The 17,795-nt window shown below is 37.4% G+C and overlaps 1 protein-coding gene across 3 annotated transcripts in view; it reads right to left on the reverse strand.

Moving 5' to 3' along the window:
• TBC1D23 (TBC1 domain family member 23) overlaps positions 1-11,197 on the reverse strand; it is a 53,542-nt gene extending 42,345 nt beyond the window's left edge. The window contains exon 1 of one of the 3 annotated variants that reach the window (XM_019756529.3): positions 10,999-11,197. In XM_019756529.3, coding sequence (XP_019612088.1) covers positions 10,999-11,051 — 53 coding nt within the window. In that variant the 5' untranslated portion in view covers positions 11,052-11,197. The remainder of the gene's footprint in view (positions 1-10,998) is intronic. The other 2 variants (XM_019756528.3, XM_074332893.2) reach the window with 2 other exon arrangements.
• Positions 11,198-17,795: the final 6,598 nt, after the last annotated feature.

Genomic DNA, 17,795 nt, shown 5'->3' on the forward strand with positions numbered 1-17,795 from the left:
ATAAATTCATAGAGACAGAAAGTAGAATAGAGGTTACGAGGCTGGAGGCCGGGGAGAATGGAGAGTTACTGTTTATGAGACACAGAGATTCTGTTTGAGATGATAAGAAATTCTGGAAATGGACAGTGGTGAAGGTTGTACAACACTGTGAATGTACTTATTGTCACTGACTTATATACACTAAAATGGTAAAAATTTTATGTTATGTATATTTACCACATTTTAAAAAGGCAACAACAAAAAACTCGTACATGAATTTCTGTAACAGTATAATTCATAGTAGCCAAAAAATAAACATTCCAAATGTCTATCACCTGATGAACTGATAAATAAAATGTGATCTATTTATACAATGAAATATCACTCAGCAATAAAAAGGAATAAAGTGTCGATGCACGCAACGCATGGATAAACCTTGGAAACATTTAGCTAAGTGGAAGAAGCCAGATGCAAAGGCCACATATTATAGGATTCCATTCACATAAAATGCCCAAAACAGGCAAATGTATAGAGACATAAAGTAGATCAGTGTTTGCCTGGGGTGACAGGGAAATGAAATGATTGCTAACGGGTATGGGGTTTCTTTTTGGAATAATGAAAACACTTTAAACTTACATAGCGGTGATGACTGCCTAACTCTAAATAATGAAAATACTAAAACCTCTTAACTGTACAATTTATATGAATTTTACGATACAGAAATTATATCTCACTAAAAATGTTACCAAAAAAAGTGACTCTTTGTCAGAAAAAGTTTAGGGACTCTTTAATTTAGGACTCTAAGACGAAGCTACTGTGGCGAATGCTCATTTACCATCTCAGTGAAGGGAGTGTATCACCATGAAGGGTCCAAACCACCCCTTGGATTGTTACAGGGGTAAGAGCTTGCCTTGCCTCTTTAATTCCTCATGTTAACTACCATTGTAGGAAAGGAACAGTCTCCTAAACAGTTGCCATGGCAACTCAATAGCAAAAGCACCAAAGAATTAAGGATATAAAGGCTTAGAGGAAAAGTGTTATAGAGAAAATAGTATAAAACCAGAAAATGTGACATCAGATCCCACACCCTTAACATCTAGCTGTGTGACCTAAGATACAAACTCAGTTTCTTCACCTATAAAATGGAGACACCATTTAATCAAAGGAAGCGGAGTGTATTCATACAGCATATGAATGATATTCTGTTCTACCAAACTACCCCTCCCATTCCATCGTAACGCCTACAGCTTATCTGAATCTGCCCTTTTCAAGTTTCTCTTTCAGGACAGTCTCCATAGAAGACTTCACTGGCACTGAAGCCTTCACTGTTTTCCAAAGGAGAAGAGTGTCAGACAGTGAGCTGCTATTCACACGAACCATTTTGGGGTACATGTGACACAAATCCTGAGACAAATCAGACAACAGTAAAATGTGGAAAAAACTAAAGTCAGAGGACAAGAGAAAACATGAGTATAGGAATACTAAGCCAACTTCATTTAGTCAAGAATAAATCTTTAGGGCGGCCGGTTTGCTCAGGGGTTAGAGCGCAGTGCTCATAACACCCAGATCGCCGGTTCCATTCCCACATGGGCCAGTGAGCTGCACCCTCCACAACTAGATTGAAAAACAACGACTTGGAACTGAGCTGAGCCGCCCTCCACAAATAGGTTGAAAAAAAAATGATGACTTGGAGCTGATGGGTCCTAGAAAAACACACTGTTCCCCAATATTCCCCAATAAAAAAAATATTAAAATAAAGAATAAATCTTTAAAGACAAAATAAGAACTCAAATGTTTTCTTTAAATAGAAAGGATTCAAATGAAATAATACAATAGCCCTAGAATTAAGCAATTAGCAATCATTACCAGCAACTTATTAGATGGTCTGCATGACTTTCCATAACTATTCAACTTCAAAATAGCACTGACACCCGAGCACACTGAGATAAGTTTCTAAAACACTTATGAGAGGATGAGTCCCAGATTGGAAATTTTTTTTTTAAATTCATGAAGCCTCTCAGTCTATCAAGTAAGCTAAGTAAACTTCACTAATTTTCAAAAGTCTTAAGCTCCAATCCTTTTCTATAATTATATAATTCTAAGAAATGTAAGATTATAGTTGAAAAAGACCACTTAGGACCCAGAATATATGTAATCAGCTAAACTGAAATGCAAAATACAGAGAAACTATAAAGAATACCCAATTACTAAACTTTTAAAAATTACTTTTGTGTCTTAAAGTGGTCAGGGTCTAAGATGTATTATTGCTTGAGTCAAATAAAAATACAAAAGCTGCATTACTGGGGAAATCAATAAAAGCCAAAAGGCTGCTATGTAAACATCTTAAACATATTATTTCTACTGCACATGGTATTGTTCAAACCTGAGTCTGCTAGCAGTATTACACAGAGCCAAGGGATAAAATGGACTCAGAATCGTCACTGAATGTATTCCTAGCATTCAAAAAAACAAAAACAGAACGGTGATATTTCCTCAAATATTTCCACATTTGCTTATTCAAAAGTTCCTAAGCATGACCTACTTCCTTTCAAGAAATCATCTTTCTCCTTCCCTTTACAGTTCAACTCCCTGCAAAGTCTCCCCTCGTCTGCACTAACTCTCTCCTCATTTACTCAAACTCTCCATCACTCTACTAAAACCGCTCCAAGAAGTCACTGGTCATCTTTCTCAGTCCTCATCCTCTTTACATACTTTGCAGTTAGCCTCTGTCCTTAAAACACTCCTTCAGTTTCCAGTAATTCTACTATACCTCTCTCTAAACCACGCTCTGAATTATTTCCTTCCCTGATAAAAGTATTTTTAGTCAAAGCTTCAATAAACATGTACTGAGCACTGAGCACCTACTACATGACAGCCACAAAATCCACACTCTCATGGAGTTTATACTTTAGCTGGCTATTCCAGGGTTTTAGCCCAGGTCCTACGAGCATATCTAAAACCCCTTGAAGAGAGGTGGGAACGGCTCTTTCTAAAGTGCAGTCCATTCAGAGTTGTTTGGAATGGAAACCACTATAAGCACAGATTAACCATGACAGGCCAGACTGACCATGCATGTATTTTATTATATCCAGGCACAAACCTCTGATCAATTATTTAAAACTCGAAAATGACCAACTAACTAGTTCTAAGCACGAACAAATTGCGTAACAGTGAGTAAGAGTGGCAAGTTGCATGTGCTGAGCTGTGATTTCATAACTTACTTTGTGCCACCATATTTCTGGTTATTTCTTAATGCTCAGGTCATGAGACATCAGCACCAAAGCTTTGTCTTAACTTATTTTGCGACTGTTGTTCGCACACTGGTTACTAATTACTACTAATTACTACTACTCGAAAACTTTCTAATTCGTTCCTGAATATTTTGTGTTACATTTGTGTTACATTTCCATTAGACATGGAAATAAGACAACTTTGTTACAGATTAACTCATACAGTAGATATGGATGGAGTGCAAAGACCATAAGGTATACTGCAATTTATTTTTAGATACCAATCTCAGACTATTATAAAAACTTCCTGACAACAAACAATATGATGGCACATACAGAAACGACCATGATCACGTGAGAACACAAGCTGATCACTGAAATCTTGAAGATAATATGGATTTTTGGTCAGAATCAGACACACTTGACAGTATTTTAACAAGATGTATATTTGCATGCTAAAGGGGAAAATGCCCCAGTCACCAGCTTAAAAAAATTAGTGAAACTTTTTATCAGGATCAGATCAAAAGCAGCTTTGGGAGTCCCCTTTCAAATAAAGTAATCCTCTCCAGAATTTGTGTTTAACCAGGATCTTGTGCCAAGTAAAAAAGATGCTAAATCTAGTCTTCTAGGCTTGACAAGCCAAACAAACATGATAACTATAGTATTTCAGCACTGTGCAATTGCAAAAGAAATAGGCATCACAAAATGTTGTTCTGCAAACTACTAAAATTAACTACAAATGAAACAGATGCTTTAAATCTTCATAGGCTTATTTTTGACCCATAACCCATGTAGATCAAATTACACCAAGGGTGCCCCTTCCTCTGCTAAGAAAAAACTCAGGAATTTTTGCCTGAAAAAAGAAAAGAAAAAACCAAGCAAGCAAAAAAAAAAAAAACTTCTCATAATTTTACTATATGTGAATGTTGCAATGCCTTTGCTGTAAGACTTGGCTTACAAAATAGAAGAATCTCTTCTCTATTAGCGAGAAGTTAACTTGAGAGAGTGCTCTAAATCCTTTTCTCTTCCATGCCTCCTCAAAATAAAGACACTAACACACGGTTCTTTTCTATACATTTGGAGGGACTTTCCAGCACTTTTAATGCACAAAGAAATGCATCAGGGTCCCCCAAATACACCAAAGCAGTAGTTTGTTTGGAAACTGAAAATAGATTGTATTTTTTGCCTAAGAGAAAGAATGGAATGAAGACAGCACAAGTCCACACAAAACAGCATACTTCCTATTACAAATTTCCACTTTATCCAAAATACAATGAGAAAAGAAATACCACCAATATTCCTTTTCTTGAAACCCTTACTTTGGAAACTAAAAGAACAATTACTGCAAATGAGGTGACAACACTTCACAATATTTACACAATTCTTTCCAAGGGTACTTTACCAATGGAGACCATCATTTGGCAAAGAAGTCCATGATACTTTTATTTTTTACCTGGATTCCAACCAATGATAATTTATTTGGTAAAAGAGGATCTCATTTGTTTTCATGTCAGTGGCCAAATCTAAATGGAATCTACAAAATAAAGCTCAAAAATTTCTGGTATTCAATTACATATCTACAGAGGGTGCCAAAAAAATGTATACTCATTTTAAGAAAGGAAAAAACTATTAAAATTGTAATACTCAATATATACCGATAACAAAATATGAATAAACATCATGTTTGATTTCAGCAATTATAAGAGGTGCTCAAAGTGGTTACCATCAGCGTCCAGAAACTTCTGATTATGGTAAACTACTGCTTGAGCAATGCTGACCAAAGTGTCCACTTGTATACATTTTTTTGGCACTCCCGGTATCTATGAGATAAATATACCCTTCTATGTGTCACTTTTTTATTCATAATTAGCTTTAATATTTCTTTTCACTGTACATACTGGAAATGTTTACATTTACTATTAAGGAATGCCAAGCACATCCATCACCAATTGAAGAGCTTTGCAGGGGATTTGTGATTTCCATGTTGTCCCTTCTCAAAACCCAATCTGGTTTAAGTCCTGAAACTATTCTGGTTCTTACAGGTGTTTCTGGGATAAAGGGAGTGATTATAGAAGAATTCTTATTTAGCTTATAAAGTATTCTTTCAGTATTCATTCTATGTTTATTAGCTATAAGTTTGTAGAGACTATAAACACACTCAACAACTTGGACCTATTTCAAAAAGCAGAGGCTTGATTTGTTGGCATCAGTAAACAGCTAACAATCAACAAGTTTTGGTGAAAGTGCTTCCGCTCTCACCTGCAACTTTGTCACCAGGCTTTTCTCAGTACATCTGCAAAAGCACCAACAGCGTTATCTACATGTGTCACTTTTATACTTTAAAACAAAGGCTAAGAACTCTTTAAAGGGGAAATAACCATAAGGGAGTTATTTTCAAAGCAAGCTTCTTACTTCTCCAACATCACTGAATAAAAACAACAAATTACTGATAAATTACAGATAAAGTTATTAACACTGTGTAATTGTTTGTATCTTCTAATTAAATATCATTGCGCTCTCATGGTCTGTTAATAAGTAAATCAAAATAAGTTATGATTCTATTTTTATATATGATATAGAGACATCATAACATAATTATATTACTAGTTATATTTTTACATATATTTAATATATAACTTATTATACAAATGCATTTACATACATAACATATATTAGCTATATATTATATAGATAATATATGCAACCATGATATCTTAAGATTAAAAAATAATCTATTTAAGTGATTTTTGGCAAGGGATACGAGAACACATTATGAAAACCAAAGAGGTACAAAGCGAGGTGGGATGCTACAGTTACATCTCTTGGGTTTTCACAACGTGTTCTCATATTGCCAGACAGACAATGTGGTACGGCTTCTGCATCTCCTAACAGGTGTCACAGGTAGCAATACACACATACCTTCCACAATGCACATCTCTGAATAGTGTATCTTTCAAAACACATATTTGAGTATAAGATTAGCATATTTTTAATTGGGTTCTCTCTAGGTATCTGTTAAAGTATGTGTGAAATATACAAGGTACATGTAATCAACTTTGGAAAGACCACAGGGTTTAACGAGATGTGAGTTTAAGTTCCAGATTTTCCACTAACTAGGTTTGTCACCTGGCCACCCTAAGCCTGTCCTCTCATCTCTAAAAAGGCAACAAGTCACAACTCCCCTTTCTCATAGAATTGTTGTAAGAGCCAAGTGAGATGGTATATATAGGCATTATATAAAGAATAAAGTTTTATGCAAATATGTAGTATTTTCTAATATCTTCTTGCTGAAATTATTAAATACCACCATAGCAATTAGTTTTATAAACAACTGCTGATAAGAAAAGCACACACTACAGCATTCCCACCCAACTATGAAATGCGATGTCAGCTTAAGGATAAGAAAAAACTCCTAACTTCAAGAAAAAGGAAGAAGACTTGAAACAAATGATTTATTAGTCATCATTTTATCACCTCAGGTCAAAAGATTAGAGCCTTAAAAACAAACATACATTAAATTTCAGGAAATAGCTTTTCTTTTCATTGGCTCTTAACTTACTGCTCTTGCATTTCCACAAGAAACAACTGGCTCTTACGAGCCTAACATGAGGGACTGATTTGTTTTCCATTTGTAATTTTCAATAACTAAATAAGTCACTTCAAGCACTGCCCTCTGCTAGAGCATGTAATTTCCAAAAACACCAGTATTAAGATATCTTTAGAAAATATCTTCACATATTATTCCTAGGGCTACAATGATGAAAAAATTGAAGTTCCCAAGCAAGGCAGAACAATGCACAATTTTGGTTTTAAATTTGTTTCAAATTTTTCTAAAACACTACTTAGCAGCTTGAATATAAGCAATATTTAATGTTTGCTGAATGAATTATGAATGTTTTGCTAAACTTTAATTTGCTTTTGATACATTGGGGGTAGGGGGCACTGTCTTTGGTCTTTGGTTTATACCAAGTAGGGTCCGCATGTCAGCATAAGCAACAGAAATGATCTGCCAAGCATATTTTATCAATTCTGTTCAGAAAACATCTACCGACTCATAAACTGGCTGTGTACTGCAGCACACTTAACTCAGTGCTCCAGAGTCACCTGAATTGCCTCACTGTACTTCGATAGGGAAAACACCTGTACTCTCTGCAGTGAGTACAAATAAATGTTAGTATATTAATTAAATCCTAGAAGAGAACTATTATTTAGGAATTGCCTCTAAAAACAGTAAAATCTGAATTACAATAAAAACATTAATGTAAACAGTATAAACAAAATAAGTCTTCTTAATTTCTAATCTTTGTCTGCCCCCTGCTTATCATTTAAAAAATTGAACAGTTGTCACTTAAAAACCCCTAATTCAGGACAATAAGGTTCATTTTCTCTTCACTTTTTGTAAGCTAATATCTAGTCTTCCCAGAACCAGAAGCTGTCAATATTCTTCTTAAACAATGGGTTCCATTCTCTCATATTAAATGTATTTCTTTACTGATTATATTACATCTAATATAGCAATCACCTACTCCTAAAGTGACATTTTAATACTCTCCTCATATTTAAACGCTTACGAAATGGTAAGCACTGAGAGTACTATTCACAAAGTACACAAAACTTTGAAAATGACCCTATTATTCTCAAACAATTCCTATTCACATCTTAAATGAACAATGGAAGCTTCTTTAATATAACTGATATTTTCACAATTTTAAGAAAAGCTTAGCATTAATTTAAGAAGAGTTTACAACCTTGGTGCAGCCACTGTGGGAGGCAATGTGGAGGTTCCTCAAACAATTAAGAATAGAATTACCATATGACCCAGCAATCCCTCTCCTGGGTATATACCCAAAAAATCTGAAAACATTTATCCACAAAAATATATGTGCTCCGATGTTCATTGCAGCTTTATTTACGGTGACCAAGACATGGAAACAACCAAATGTCCTTCGATAAATGACTGGATATAGAAGATGTGGTATATATACACAATGGAATACTACTCGGCCATAAGAAAAGATGAAATAATGCCATTCGTGACAACATGGATGGATTCTGAGATTATTATGCTAAGCAAAATAAGTCAGACAGAAAAAGTCGAGAACTATGTAACTGAAGGCGACAAAGGAACAAGACAAACAAATCAAAAAACAAAAAAGCATAGGCACAGACAACAGTTTAGTGGTCACCAGAGGGAACTGAAATACACATCGTCTAGAACCTTGCTAACTAGAAGGTGGTCCATGAACCAGCAGAAATGCCATCACCCAGGAGCTAATCAGTCAGAAATACAGATTCTCAGGTCCCAAGCAAATCTAAATCAGAATCTGCATTTTCACAAGATCCTCAGGTAAACTCAATGCACATTTAAATTTTGAGAAGCACTGATCTAGAACATAACTGAAAACCAGTATATAAGTAAAAGTGACATTTTATACTTTTAAGATTTTCAGGCCACATCCTGAGCCTTTGTATTTACAAATGTATACACAATTTTAACAAATTCAGCTACCTAGTTTCTCAGATTAGGAACAAACTGGGAGATACCACTAACAACAAAGAAAGGAAACGGGAAAAACTAATAAAAGCAATCTCAAAAAGGGATGTATAGGGACACTTAACAGCAACAATGCACCTTACCTGCCTAGATAGGCCCCAAAGGTCTCACTGTATTACAGAATTGTAACAGTAATTGATGTTCTTAAACGTGCTTCTCCTAACTAGACCACAAATTCCTTGAGGACAGAGACCTAGTTTTATTCTTATCACTTACCATTTGTAAACTCGATAACCCTAAGTCACTAAGATGAGTTTAGGTTAGGCAATGAGATGTATTAACACATTTCAGAAAATTTTCCATCTGAAAAAGTTACAATAAAAATGTGAGAGCTTTTGTTTTTTAAAGTAAACCCTCCCCATTCCGTAACAACCGATTCACCAAGCACTCTAAAAGGAAAGGCCTTACCAAACCTATGGCTCCAATTCTGAATATCCCTTCTAACTCTATTCAGACTCATTTCTAGGGGACCGGTGAGTAGTGAGTAGAGAAAAAGGAACAATTAGAAAAGAATGGAGGGAGAGTAGAAATCACAGAACACCTCCATTCATGAAAAAAAAAAAAAAAAGCAAAAAAAGAAAGCCACACCAAAGAGAACAAATGCTACCTCTAGCAATCATTCATTCCATGTTCCTTGCCCCTGTGAACCAGACTCGTGCTCACAATCCTAACCAAAGAACTCCTCAAAGACACTTAACTCTACAAACATTTCCCCTCCTGGCCTTCAATCAGCTGATTACAGTTTATGATACAACAATTCATTCTTCCCAAACAGCCAACTTCACGACGTTCTAGTCATTACTCTCCAAACAAATCATTAGTTTTCTTGCCTATGTCCTTGTTCGTGCTATTACTCCATTCAGAGACGGTTTCTATCTGTTAATCTGACTGCATTATCCAATATGTTAGTCACTAGCCACGTGTGGCTACTTAACATTTGCAATATGGCAATACCAAATTGAGACGTAGGGTAAATGTAAAATACACATTGTGTTTTGAAGACTTGGTACAAAATAGATGTAAAATTACCTAATTCTATTTTGATAGGTTTGATTAAATAAAATGGATAATTAAAATTTATTTCACCTGCTTCTTTTTTAGTTTTTAATATGGCTATTAGAAAATTTGAAATTATATAAGTGGCTCACATTACACTTCAATTGGACAGCACTGATCTAAAACCTACTCATTTTTCAAGGCCTAATTAAAACACCTCTGCTTCCATGAATTTCTCGATTACTGTATTATCAATCCCTTTCAATGATTTCCCTTTCTTTCTTGGGCATTAAAGTCCCTGTCCGCAAATGCCCTGTATTATTCTTATGCAAACAGCGTGCCAGTGAGCAGTATGCATACGACAAACAAGGAAATCTAAAACTAATATAGGTGGTCAATACATTTGGATCAAGTGTAAAAATTCGACAAGCCTCTAAAGGTTCCATATTTTATGATGTCCCTAAAAATGTATTGTGAAGATCAACTATTTCAACAATAGGAACTTTTCCCCAAAATTAACGACACTGGGTGACTAAAGTCTAGCAAAAAAATGACTGGAGATCCTCCCCACAACCCCGTGTATAAATCAGGCAAGCACGCCAAGGAGCAAGAGCGCATCGCATCCAAAGCTGTGAGGATCGAGCTGTGAGGAAAGTGGCAGGAAGGCAAAGGACGACTGGTGTGAGAGAGACGAACGGTGGAAATTGTTGGAACTCGAAACGAGGGGAAAAAAAAACACCTAAGATAAAAAAAAATCTCAACTATTTCGGAGGGATCCTCCCTGGGAGTGTCCCTCAACCTCTGAACCCGCAGGCAAATATCGCAGTAGTCCTTTCAAGGGATCTGTTCTTTAAATGCTATGCTAGTGCCTCAGATCCGCATCTGCGAAACTTCCCGACCAGCCTCCTCTTACTCCCCCGGCCGGGGACTCCGGCCAAACCCAGCCCTGAAGCCTCCCTCTCCAACGCATTTTGGGAACCCGTGGACGAAGCTGGAGGACCGAACTGAGGCCCAGTAGCTGGACGGCACCCCTCTCCCTTCGAGTCCGGCTTTAGCCCCTTGGGCAGCGGGCTGGCTGAGCGGACCCGGCGAGCAGAGGGGGCGGGGCAGGGCGCTGCACTGGGTTGAGGACGGGTCTTCCGATTCCATGCCGGCGCCTGCTGGTGCCTCAGAGCCAGGCAGGGTGGTGAGAAGGAAGAATGGAGGAGCAGTGCGAATCAGCTCCGGGCTTTCACTCACCAGCGGTCGTCGCTCGGCGTTGACAGTGGCAGGACCTCTTCTCCTTCCGCCATTGCTGTTGACGTCCACGTCACTTTGCCGAAAAGTGGACCGAGACCGACTCTGAGACCCAATGTCGTAAAAGGTCCTCGGAAGCCTGGAACCGAGCTTCTGGAGAGGGAAAGGAAGAGGGAGGAGGCAAGGGACTGGAGGAACGCAACGTCACGACGACCCACGGGCCACACGCAGCTGTGGGGGAGGAGACTTAGTGAGACGGCTGCCCCGTCAAAAACTACATGTCCCAGAATGCCGCGGGGGTCCCCGGCTGGGCGGGGTGGGCGAAGCTCGGTGAGGGAGCATCTCCTGGTAGGACGCCCTTATTAGCGTCGCTGCTTGGCTTCCAGTTAGTGTTTTCATTCCATCTTGGCGTCGTACTTAACAAAGTCAGCATTGAGAGTCCTTGATAGTGATAGAGAAGGGGAAGTGGGAATTTCACAAAGAAGGTGGAGGTAGGAGGGTAGACACGTTTCAGTCATTGCCTACTGTAACAACTGGAATTAAGGAAAGTCGAGTGAAATGACAAGCCCACTCCTATTTGTGGGGCCCTGTCAAAACTGCAAATGGACGCCACATATTTTATGTCTGAATGCTTAACCTTTTTTTCTTTTTTAAGCTAGACAGTAAAGGAAATATGTTCCAGCCTTCCACCTTTATAAATAGATCTTCATAACAACCTGGAAGGTCAAGTCCAAATTTAGGATGCTAGAACTCTTGGAGTTCCAAGAGGGAGGGCTGCCACGTTCCTTCTCACCCTACTTCCCCTTCACTCCACATGGATGACAACCTCGGCTTCCTCCATGTCCAGGCTCACACCACACCACTACCCCCAAATCTCTGGCCTTTTGTCTCCCCTTCATCATTCGTGTGCCCTGGGGTGGGCACAGACTCAGGAGGATGGACCTACAGAAATACTTCTGCAAGCCCTAAAACCAACGGTGAAGTAGAGCTACATGTAACGATATGGATAAATATGAAAAATACGATGTTAAAAGAGCAAAACAGTAAGGAAGAATAGGTAATGGGTGGTTTATATTTGGAGTTAAAAATAGACAAGAAAATACATTGTTTATGAATAGACGCATAAGTGCTTTTAAAAAATGCAGGAGAATGATATATAGAAAAATCGAAATGACGATTGTCAAAGATAAACACAGCCAGACACTAGTCAAAGCAATAAAGACAGATTTTGTTCGGAAACTACTGACAGTAGAAGACAAGATTTCAATTGAAAATGTTTAGCAATGATATTTTCTGGAATACTGGTATCGTCTGTTATTTATGCATCAACCTTTTCAGTGTTCTACTGAGTATTCCTTCTGAAGTCATGATATTCACCAAGATGACATCCTCTCATTCCAGTGGTAATTCTAGGAATCTGCTTGTTAGGTCAAGTCCTTAACCTTGGTATGTCTTTGGTTCCTCTTTCTTGAACAGGTTCCACTGGTTCACTGTCGACCATATTTGCTTGAGTTTGGCTTGTTGATAATCCAGGCTGTTGAGTTACTGCTACAGTTCTGATCCTCAGCCCTTCCTCTTGCTCTGGATCAGGTTTGTCCACATTTTCCCCAACATGCCTCACTTCCTCAGATGACAAGGACCACACTGTGCCCACAAAACATTTTCTAGCTGGCTACAAGATTTTATGGCTGTAACTTTCTGAGTGTTTTGGTGCTTTGAAAAAAATCTCAAAGTCCTGCCATTTATCTGAATTGTTACGTGCTTTAAAAAAAAGTATGAGCATGGAATGGCAAGTAGAATTTGTTAAATTCTAGTAGATTTCTGCTTAAAAAAAAACTTCTCAAGAGCTAGAGAGGATTTTATTATGAAATCATCTGCCTGTATTTTCTTATATTACTGCTTTCTCCTAGTTGTAAGAAGATTTCATCAATACTAGGAGCTCCTGCTATATTTCTTCCTATCCCTCTGGAGCAGAGGGAGTTGGAATCTTAGACCTCGTGCTGTGGTAAGGTGATGCTACTGGTGAGGACCATCTGGATCTGTGCACAATGTAGCCATTCCAAGATATGTCTCCAAGAAAGGCCCATCCAGTCATCTGCATGGGATGTGTTACCTGCCTGCATTTGTGCAGCTAACTGTATTCCCACACCCAAAGAGGAAGCTGTGATGTCATTTCATATTATCTTTGGATAAAATCAAATTGCATATTTTATGGAGAAAAAATTGTTTTTTTGGTTTTGAATGAAACTAAAAAACAAAAATATTTTTTGTTTATTATTTGGTGCTCTGTGCCATATAATTATGTAATTTATATTGTATTGTATGTACTTAATTCATATTATGACACATAGTCTAGTCTCAATATTTGTTAAATGAACTAAGGGCATTTTTATTGGTGTGTTTTTGTTGTTGTTGTTGTTCTTTGCAGTATTTTGGAATGGGTGAAGTCATTCACCTACATAGAAATGGCTAGTTGGGGTCAGGGGCAGGTAGTTGTGAACTCATCTGGTCAATTGGTCAATTGTTATGTTAGTGTAGTAGAACTTATTTCATTTTTTATTATGATATTATTGTAGCATGTCTTTAAAAAAGAGAGAGAAATGATCATAGTTTCTGATATTTTATTTATATTCAAGCACTCTTTTCTTGACTTTCATGCATTCTTAGTAAGAATGAAGACCTAATAAGATGTATTAAACTATTACTGCTTTAAAAATTACCCCAAAACTCAGTGTCTTAAAACAATGAACATATATTATGTCACAATTTCTGTGAGCTGGATGTTCTGGCTCAGGGACTTTTGATGTTACAGTCAAGATATTGGCCAGGGTTGTAGTCATATAGTCGTTTGAAGGCTTCAGTGGGGCTGGAGGGCCCACGTCCTCGGTGGTTCACTCATATGCCTGACAAGTTGGTGTTAGCTGTTGGCAGGATGCCTACCATCCTCTCCAAGTGAGGCTTTCAATGAGCTGTTTGAAGGTCCTCTTAACATGGAGCCTGGCTCCCCCTACAATGAGAATTTAAGAGAGACCAAGATTGAAGCCACAATATTTTTTATGACCTCGCTTCAAAAAGTCACACTCCATCATTTCTGCAATAGCCTATTGGTTAAACAGGTCAGCTCTATTCAGCATAGGAGGAAACTACAAAAAGGCTTGAAAACCCAAAGGCAAGAATCACTAAGGGTCATCTTAGAGGCTGACGGCCACTCGAGGTAACATTAAATCCTGCACAATCTTCTTGGTTCAATCAAACTTGGTCCTGAGATCCCTGCCCGTACCATCTCAGCTCTCCTCAAGCTCTGTCTCTTCTGAACTTGTGAAAAATGATTAGCAGGCCCTCTCATCTGGGCACTACAGCATCTTGTACTCTTTAACTCTGACAATGGCAACCATTTTTAACTTCTGTCATAGCCTCTGCGATGAGAAATGCAGGGCTGAAAGTATATGGTGCCCAAAAGTTCTTGTTAAATAACAAAACATTGATTTTTGTTTCTTCAAATATCATGTGAGAATTTCAGAATTCTTAACTTTCCCAGGAATTTTCCTTGTATCTTACAAGGACAAATGTTTCCACAATTATCAAAATTACTTCAGTTATTTGTAACGTTAAAATCCCATCAGGACCTGCATTCCAAGACGCTTTAAACTACTGAAGCCTAACATTTAGTTTAATGATGAGCAAAACCAAATTAATTCCCATTCGCTGATGATAAGTGAACAGCTAGCAGCAATTTCAACATCTGCTATTAATTCATTTAAAAATGTTGAGCAAACAATGATAAAGAGGAGCTAGAAACTATATTATTTCTCCATTATCCTTCTAGTAGTTGTCTTTGCTAATTGAAGTTGACTCTTCATAGATGATGTATATGGATCCAAAGTAAACATTTAGGTAGAGATTTACCCATTCTTGGTTTTGGAATGGTTGTGCTTTAATGTGGGAGTCTGTTTCACCCTTTCCTCATTCCAAATTAATTCCCTATTGTTCCAGATAAAAGGCTCTTGTTAAGGTTGAATCCCTGTTGGTTGGAAACAGGGATAGTAAACAATATATTAGGTGGAACTAACCTTAATTTGAAAGACTTAACTTCTTGCTTTTTGTGAGAACAAACACACACAACCGGTAAACAGTATCCTTAGACAACTGGCTATGCTATTCATGTATAATCTGTCTCCATTCCCCTCATACACTTGTACTCACCCTCCCTTTTAGGCATTTGTCTTGCTAAATAAAATAATTAGCAAGGAACCATTTAAGTTAATTTGTTGGAATTACATGATAGGTACTTTGAACAATATGTATAAAAAATATAGGCGTATGTTACAATTTCTATGACTGTTATTTGCAGGCTGGTATCTGTAACACCCATGCTAAATTGTACCGATTATCACTGTTATTTCTAAACTTTAAATTCACACAAGGAGAGTACAAAATTTTATTTTTAAAAATAATTCTTAGGATATAATGAATATGAAAATACCACAGGTACAAAAGCATTACAAATTTTTAAATAAATAATCTCTTCTCTATAATTTTGCTCACACATTATTTTTGTTGTTGTTTTTTTCTGGACAATATCAACTACTTCTCTGTTGTTAATTCCCACCTACAACCTGATAATTCCTAGATTTGTATTTCAAACCTTAGCCTTTCTTTTGTACTTTGCATCTATAAATCTAGCCATCTACTGGGAACTTGCACTTGGATGACCTACAAACACTCCAAACTAAACATGCTAAAACCAAATGCATTGTGTCTACCTGCTCCCCTACCATTTCTGTGGAAGTGAATGGTTTTATCATATATCCAGTCATCTAAGCCAGAAACTTGGGAATTCTTCTAGTTTCTTTCCTCCTTCTTTCCCATAGTTCATCAGGGCCTATGGATTTTTTTCCTCCCTAAGTATTTTTCAAGTCTGGTCCTTCTCCACCCCTGCAGCTTTTCTCTTGCTTTTGCTCCTCATTATGTTTTACATGAAGGGATTCCTTAATTGGTCTCCACTTCCTTCCACTCTCTTCCCTAAGCAGGCAACACAGCCCTTTACACCAGGGGTTCAAACTGGCAGCCCTTGGCTGGATTTATTTTCTTAGCAACTTGTATTTTGTCGTTGTTTTTAATCACCTAAATGTCTCTATACACTTTTCAGTTTGTCTCCCCCACCACTCCCCATCACTTTAGACCAGTCCCCAATTCCGTGCTTGTGACTTGCTTGGTCCTCAGAGGTATTTGAATTTGTGCCTCTTGCTGCCCATTTCTAAAATGGAAATCTACCTAAAATTTTTCAATTGCTACCATCCCCTTTAAAGAAAGTCCAAATTCCTTATCACTGACACAATAGTCTCACAATCTGAAGTACTTTTCCCTTCTTTCCTTATCACTCACTGTATACTCCAGCCATTCTGTATTTACAGACCCCAAACACACCCTGCTGCTCCATGACTTTATGTCTTTGTTAAAGCTCATTTTCTCTGCTTTGTTACATTCTACTAACTTCCATCAGCTGGTTCCGCCTCGCCATATGGCTTGAGCAACATGTTCTCTGTAACCCTTTCTCAAGCAGAATCATCCACTTCTGCTTTTTGCAACTACTTCCCCTTAAATATAACTCAATTATTGAGTTCATGGTCCCCTCACTTTATTTTACTTATGTGCTTATATATTTGTTTTCTGAACTAGACATGAGATCCTTGGGACCAGCTTAATAAGCTTTTACATTTCTACTGCCTGGCAGAGTACTTGATACATAGCTGTAATTAGCTGTATGAATAAATGAATGAATGGATAGTATACCGGGGATGCCAAAAAAATGTACACAAGTGGACGCTTTGGTCAATGTTGCTCAAGCAATAGTTCGCCATGATCAGAAGTGTCTGGACGCTGATGGTAACCACTTTGAGCACCTCTTGTAATCACAGAAGTCAAATGTGACTTGTATTCATCTCTTGTTATCGGTATATATTGAGTATTACAATTTTAATAGTTTTTACCTTTCTTAAAATGTGTATACATTTTTTTGGCGCCCTCTGTATATACATATAAAGTTATTATTGCAAACACTTATAGAGCATTTACTATGAGCTCGGCATTGTTCTAAGCACTTCTGTTAACTTGTTTAATCTCCCCAACAACCCTATGAATTAGCAATGAATAAATATGAAATCTGAATTCAAGTGAAATCAAATAGGCAAGTAGTTTTCTATCATGATTTAAGAGGCACTTCTTTAAACGTAGAAATGCTTGTCATATTTGTATTAAATAAGAAAAGTAAGTTAATGAAGACACAAAAGATGAAGAAGGAAGACTTTAATTCAGTGTCTTTTTATTACAAGTAGATACAATTGCTCAATTGTAGTTTCTGCTTCTGCTTAATGAAATCCTACCTGGGAGAGGCAAGATCTTGTATCACCATTTTTAGCCAAAAGCAAAATAATTTTTTCCTGCCATAAAAACAGTATTTTAAAAGTTATGCACAAAGTAATTGGTGGTAATCTGTAATCAGAGACAAATTATACATTCATATATAATGATAATGCTTAAATTTTGCCTAGTCATAATCTATACAATGTCCTATGAGGCTCTGCATAATCTGCAACCCCAGCATTCCCTCCATCTGGAAAGCTCTTTCCCCAAACATCTTTACAGCTCACTTGGATAGATAGTGTTCAGGTGGGCAGAGATATGGGAAAGAATTTCAAGGAGGGACTGAGAGTAGACCAGTAAGGGGAGAGACAGCCCAGCCAGGATTTGGCTGAAATTGGAGAGCCACTGAAGATTCTCGAACAGGAGAGGCCCATATG

The sequence above is a fragment of the Rhinolophus sinicus genome, chromosome 17, assembly GCF_057876585.1.
Source record: "Rhinolophus sinicus isolate RSI-liver-muscle chromosome 17, RSI-T2T, whole genome shotgun sequence".
NCBI lineage: Eukaryota > Metazoa > Chordata > Mammalia > Chiroptera > Rhinolophidae > Rhinolophus > Rhinolophus sinicus.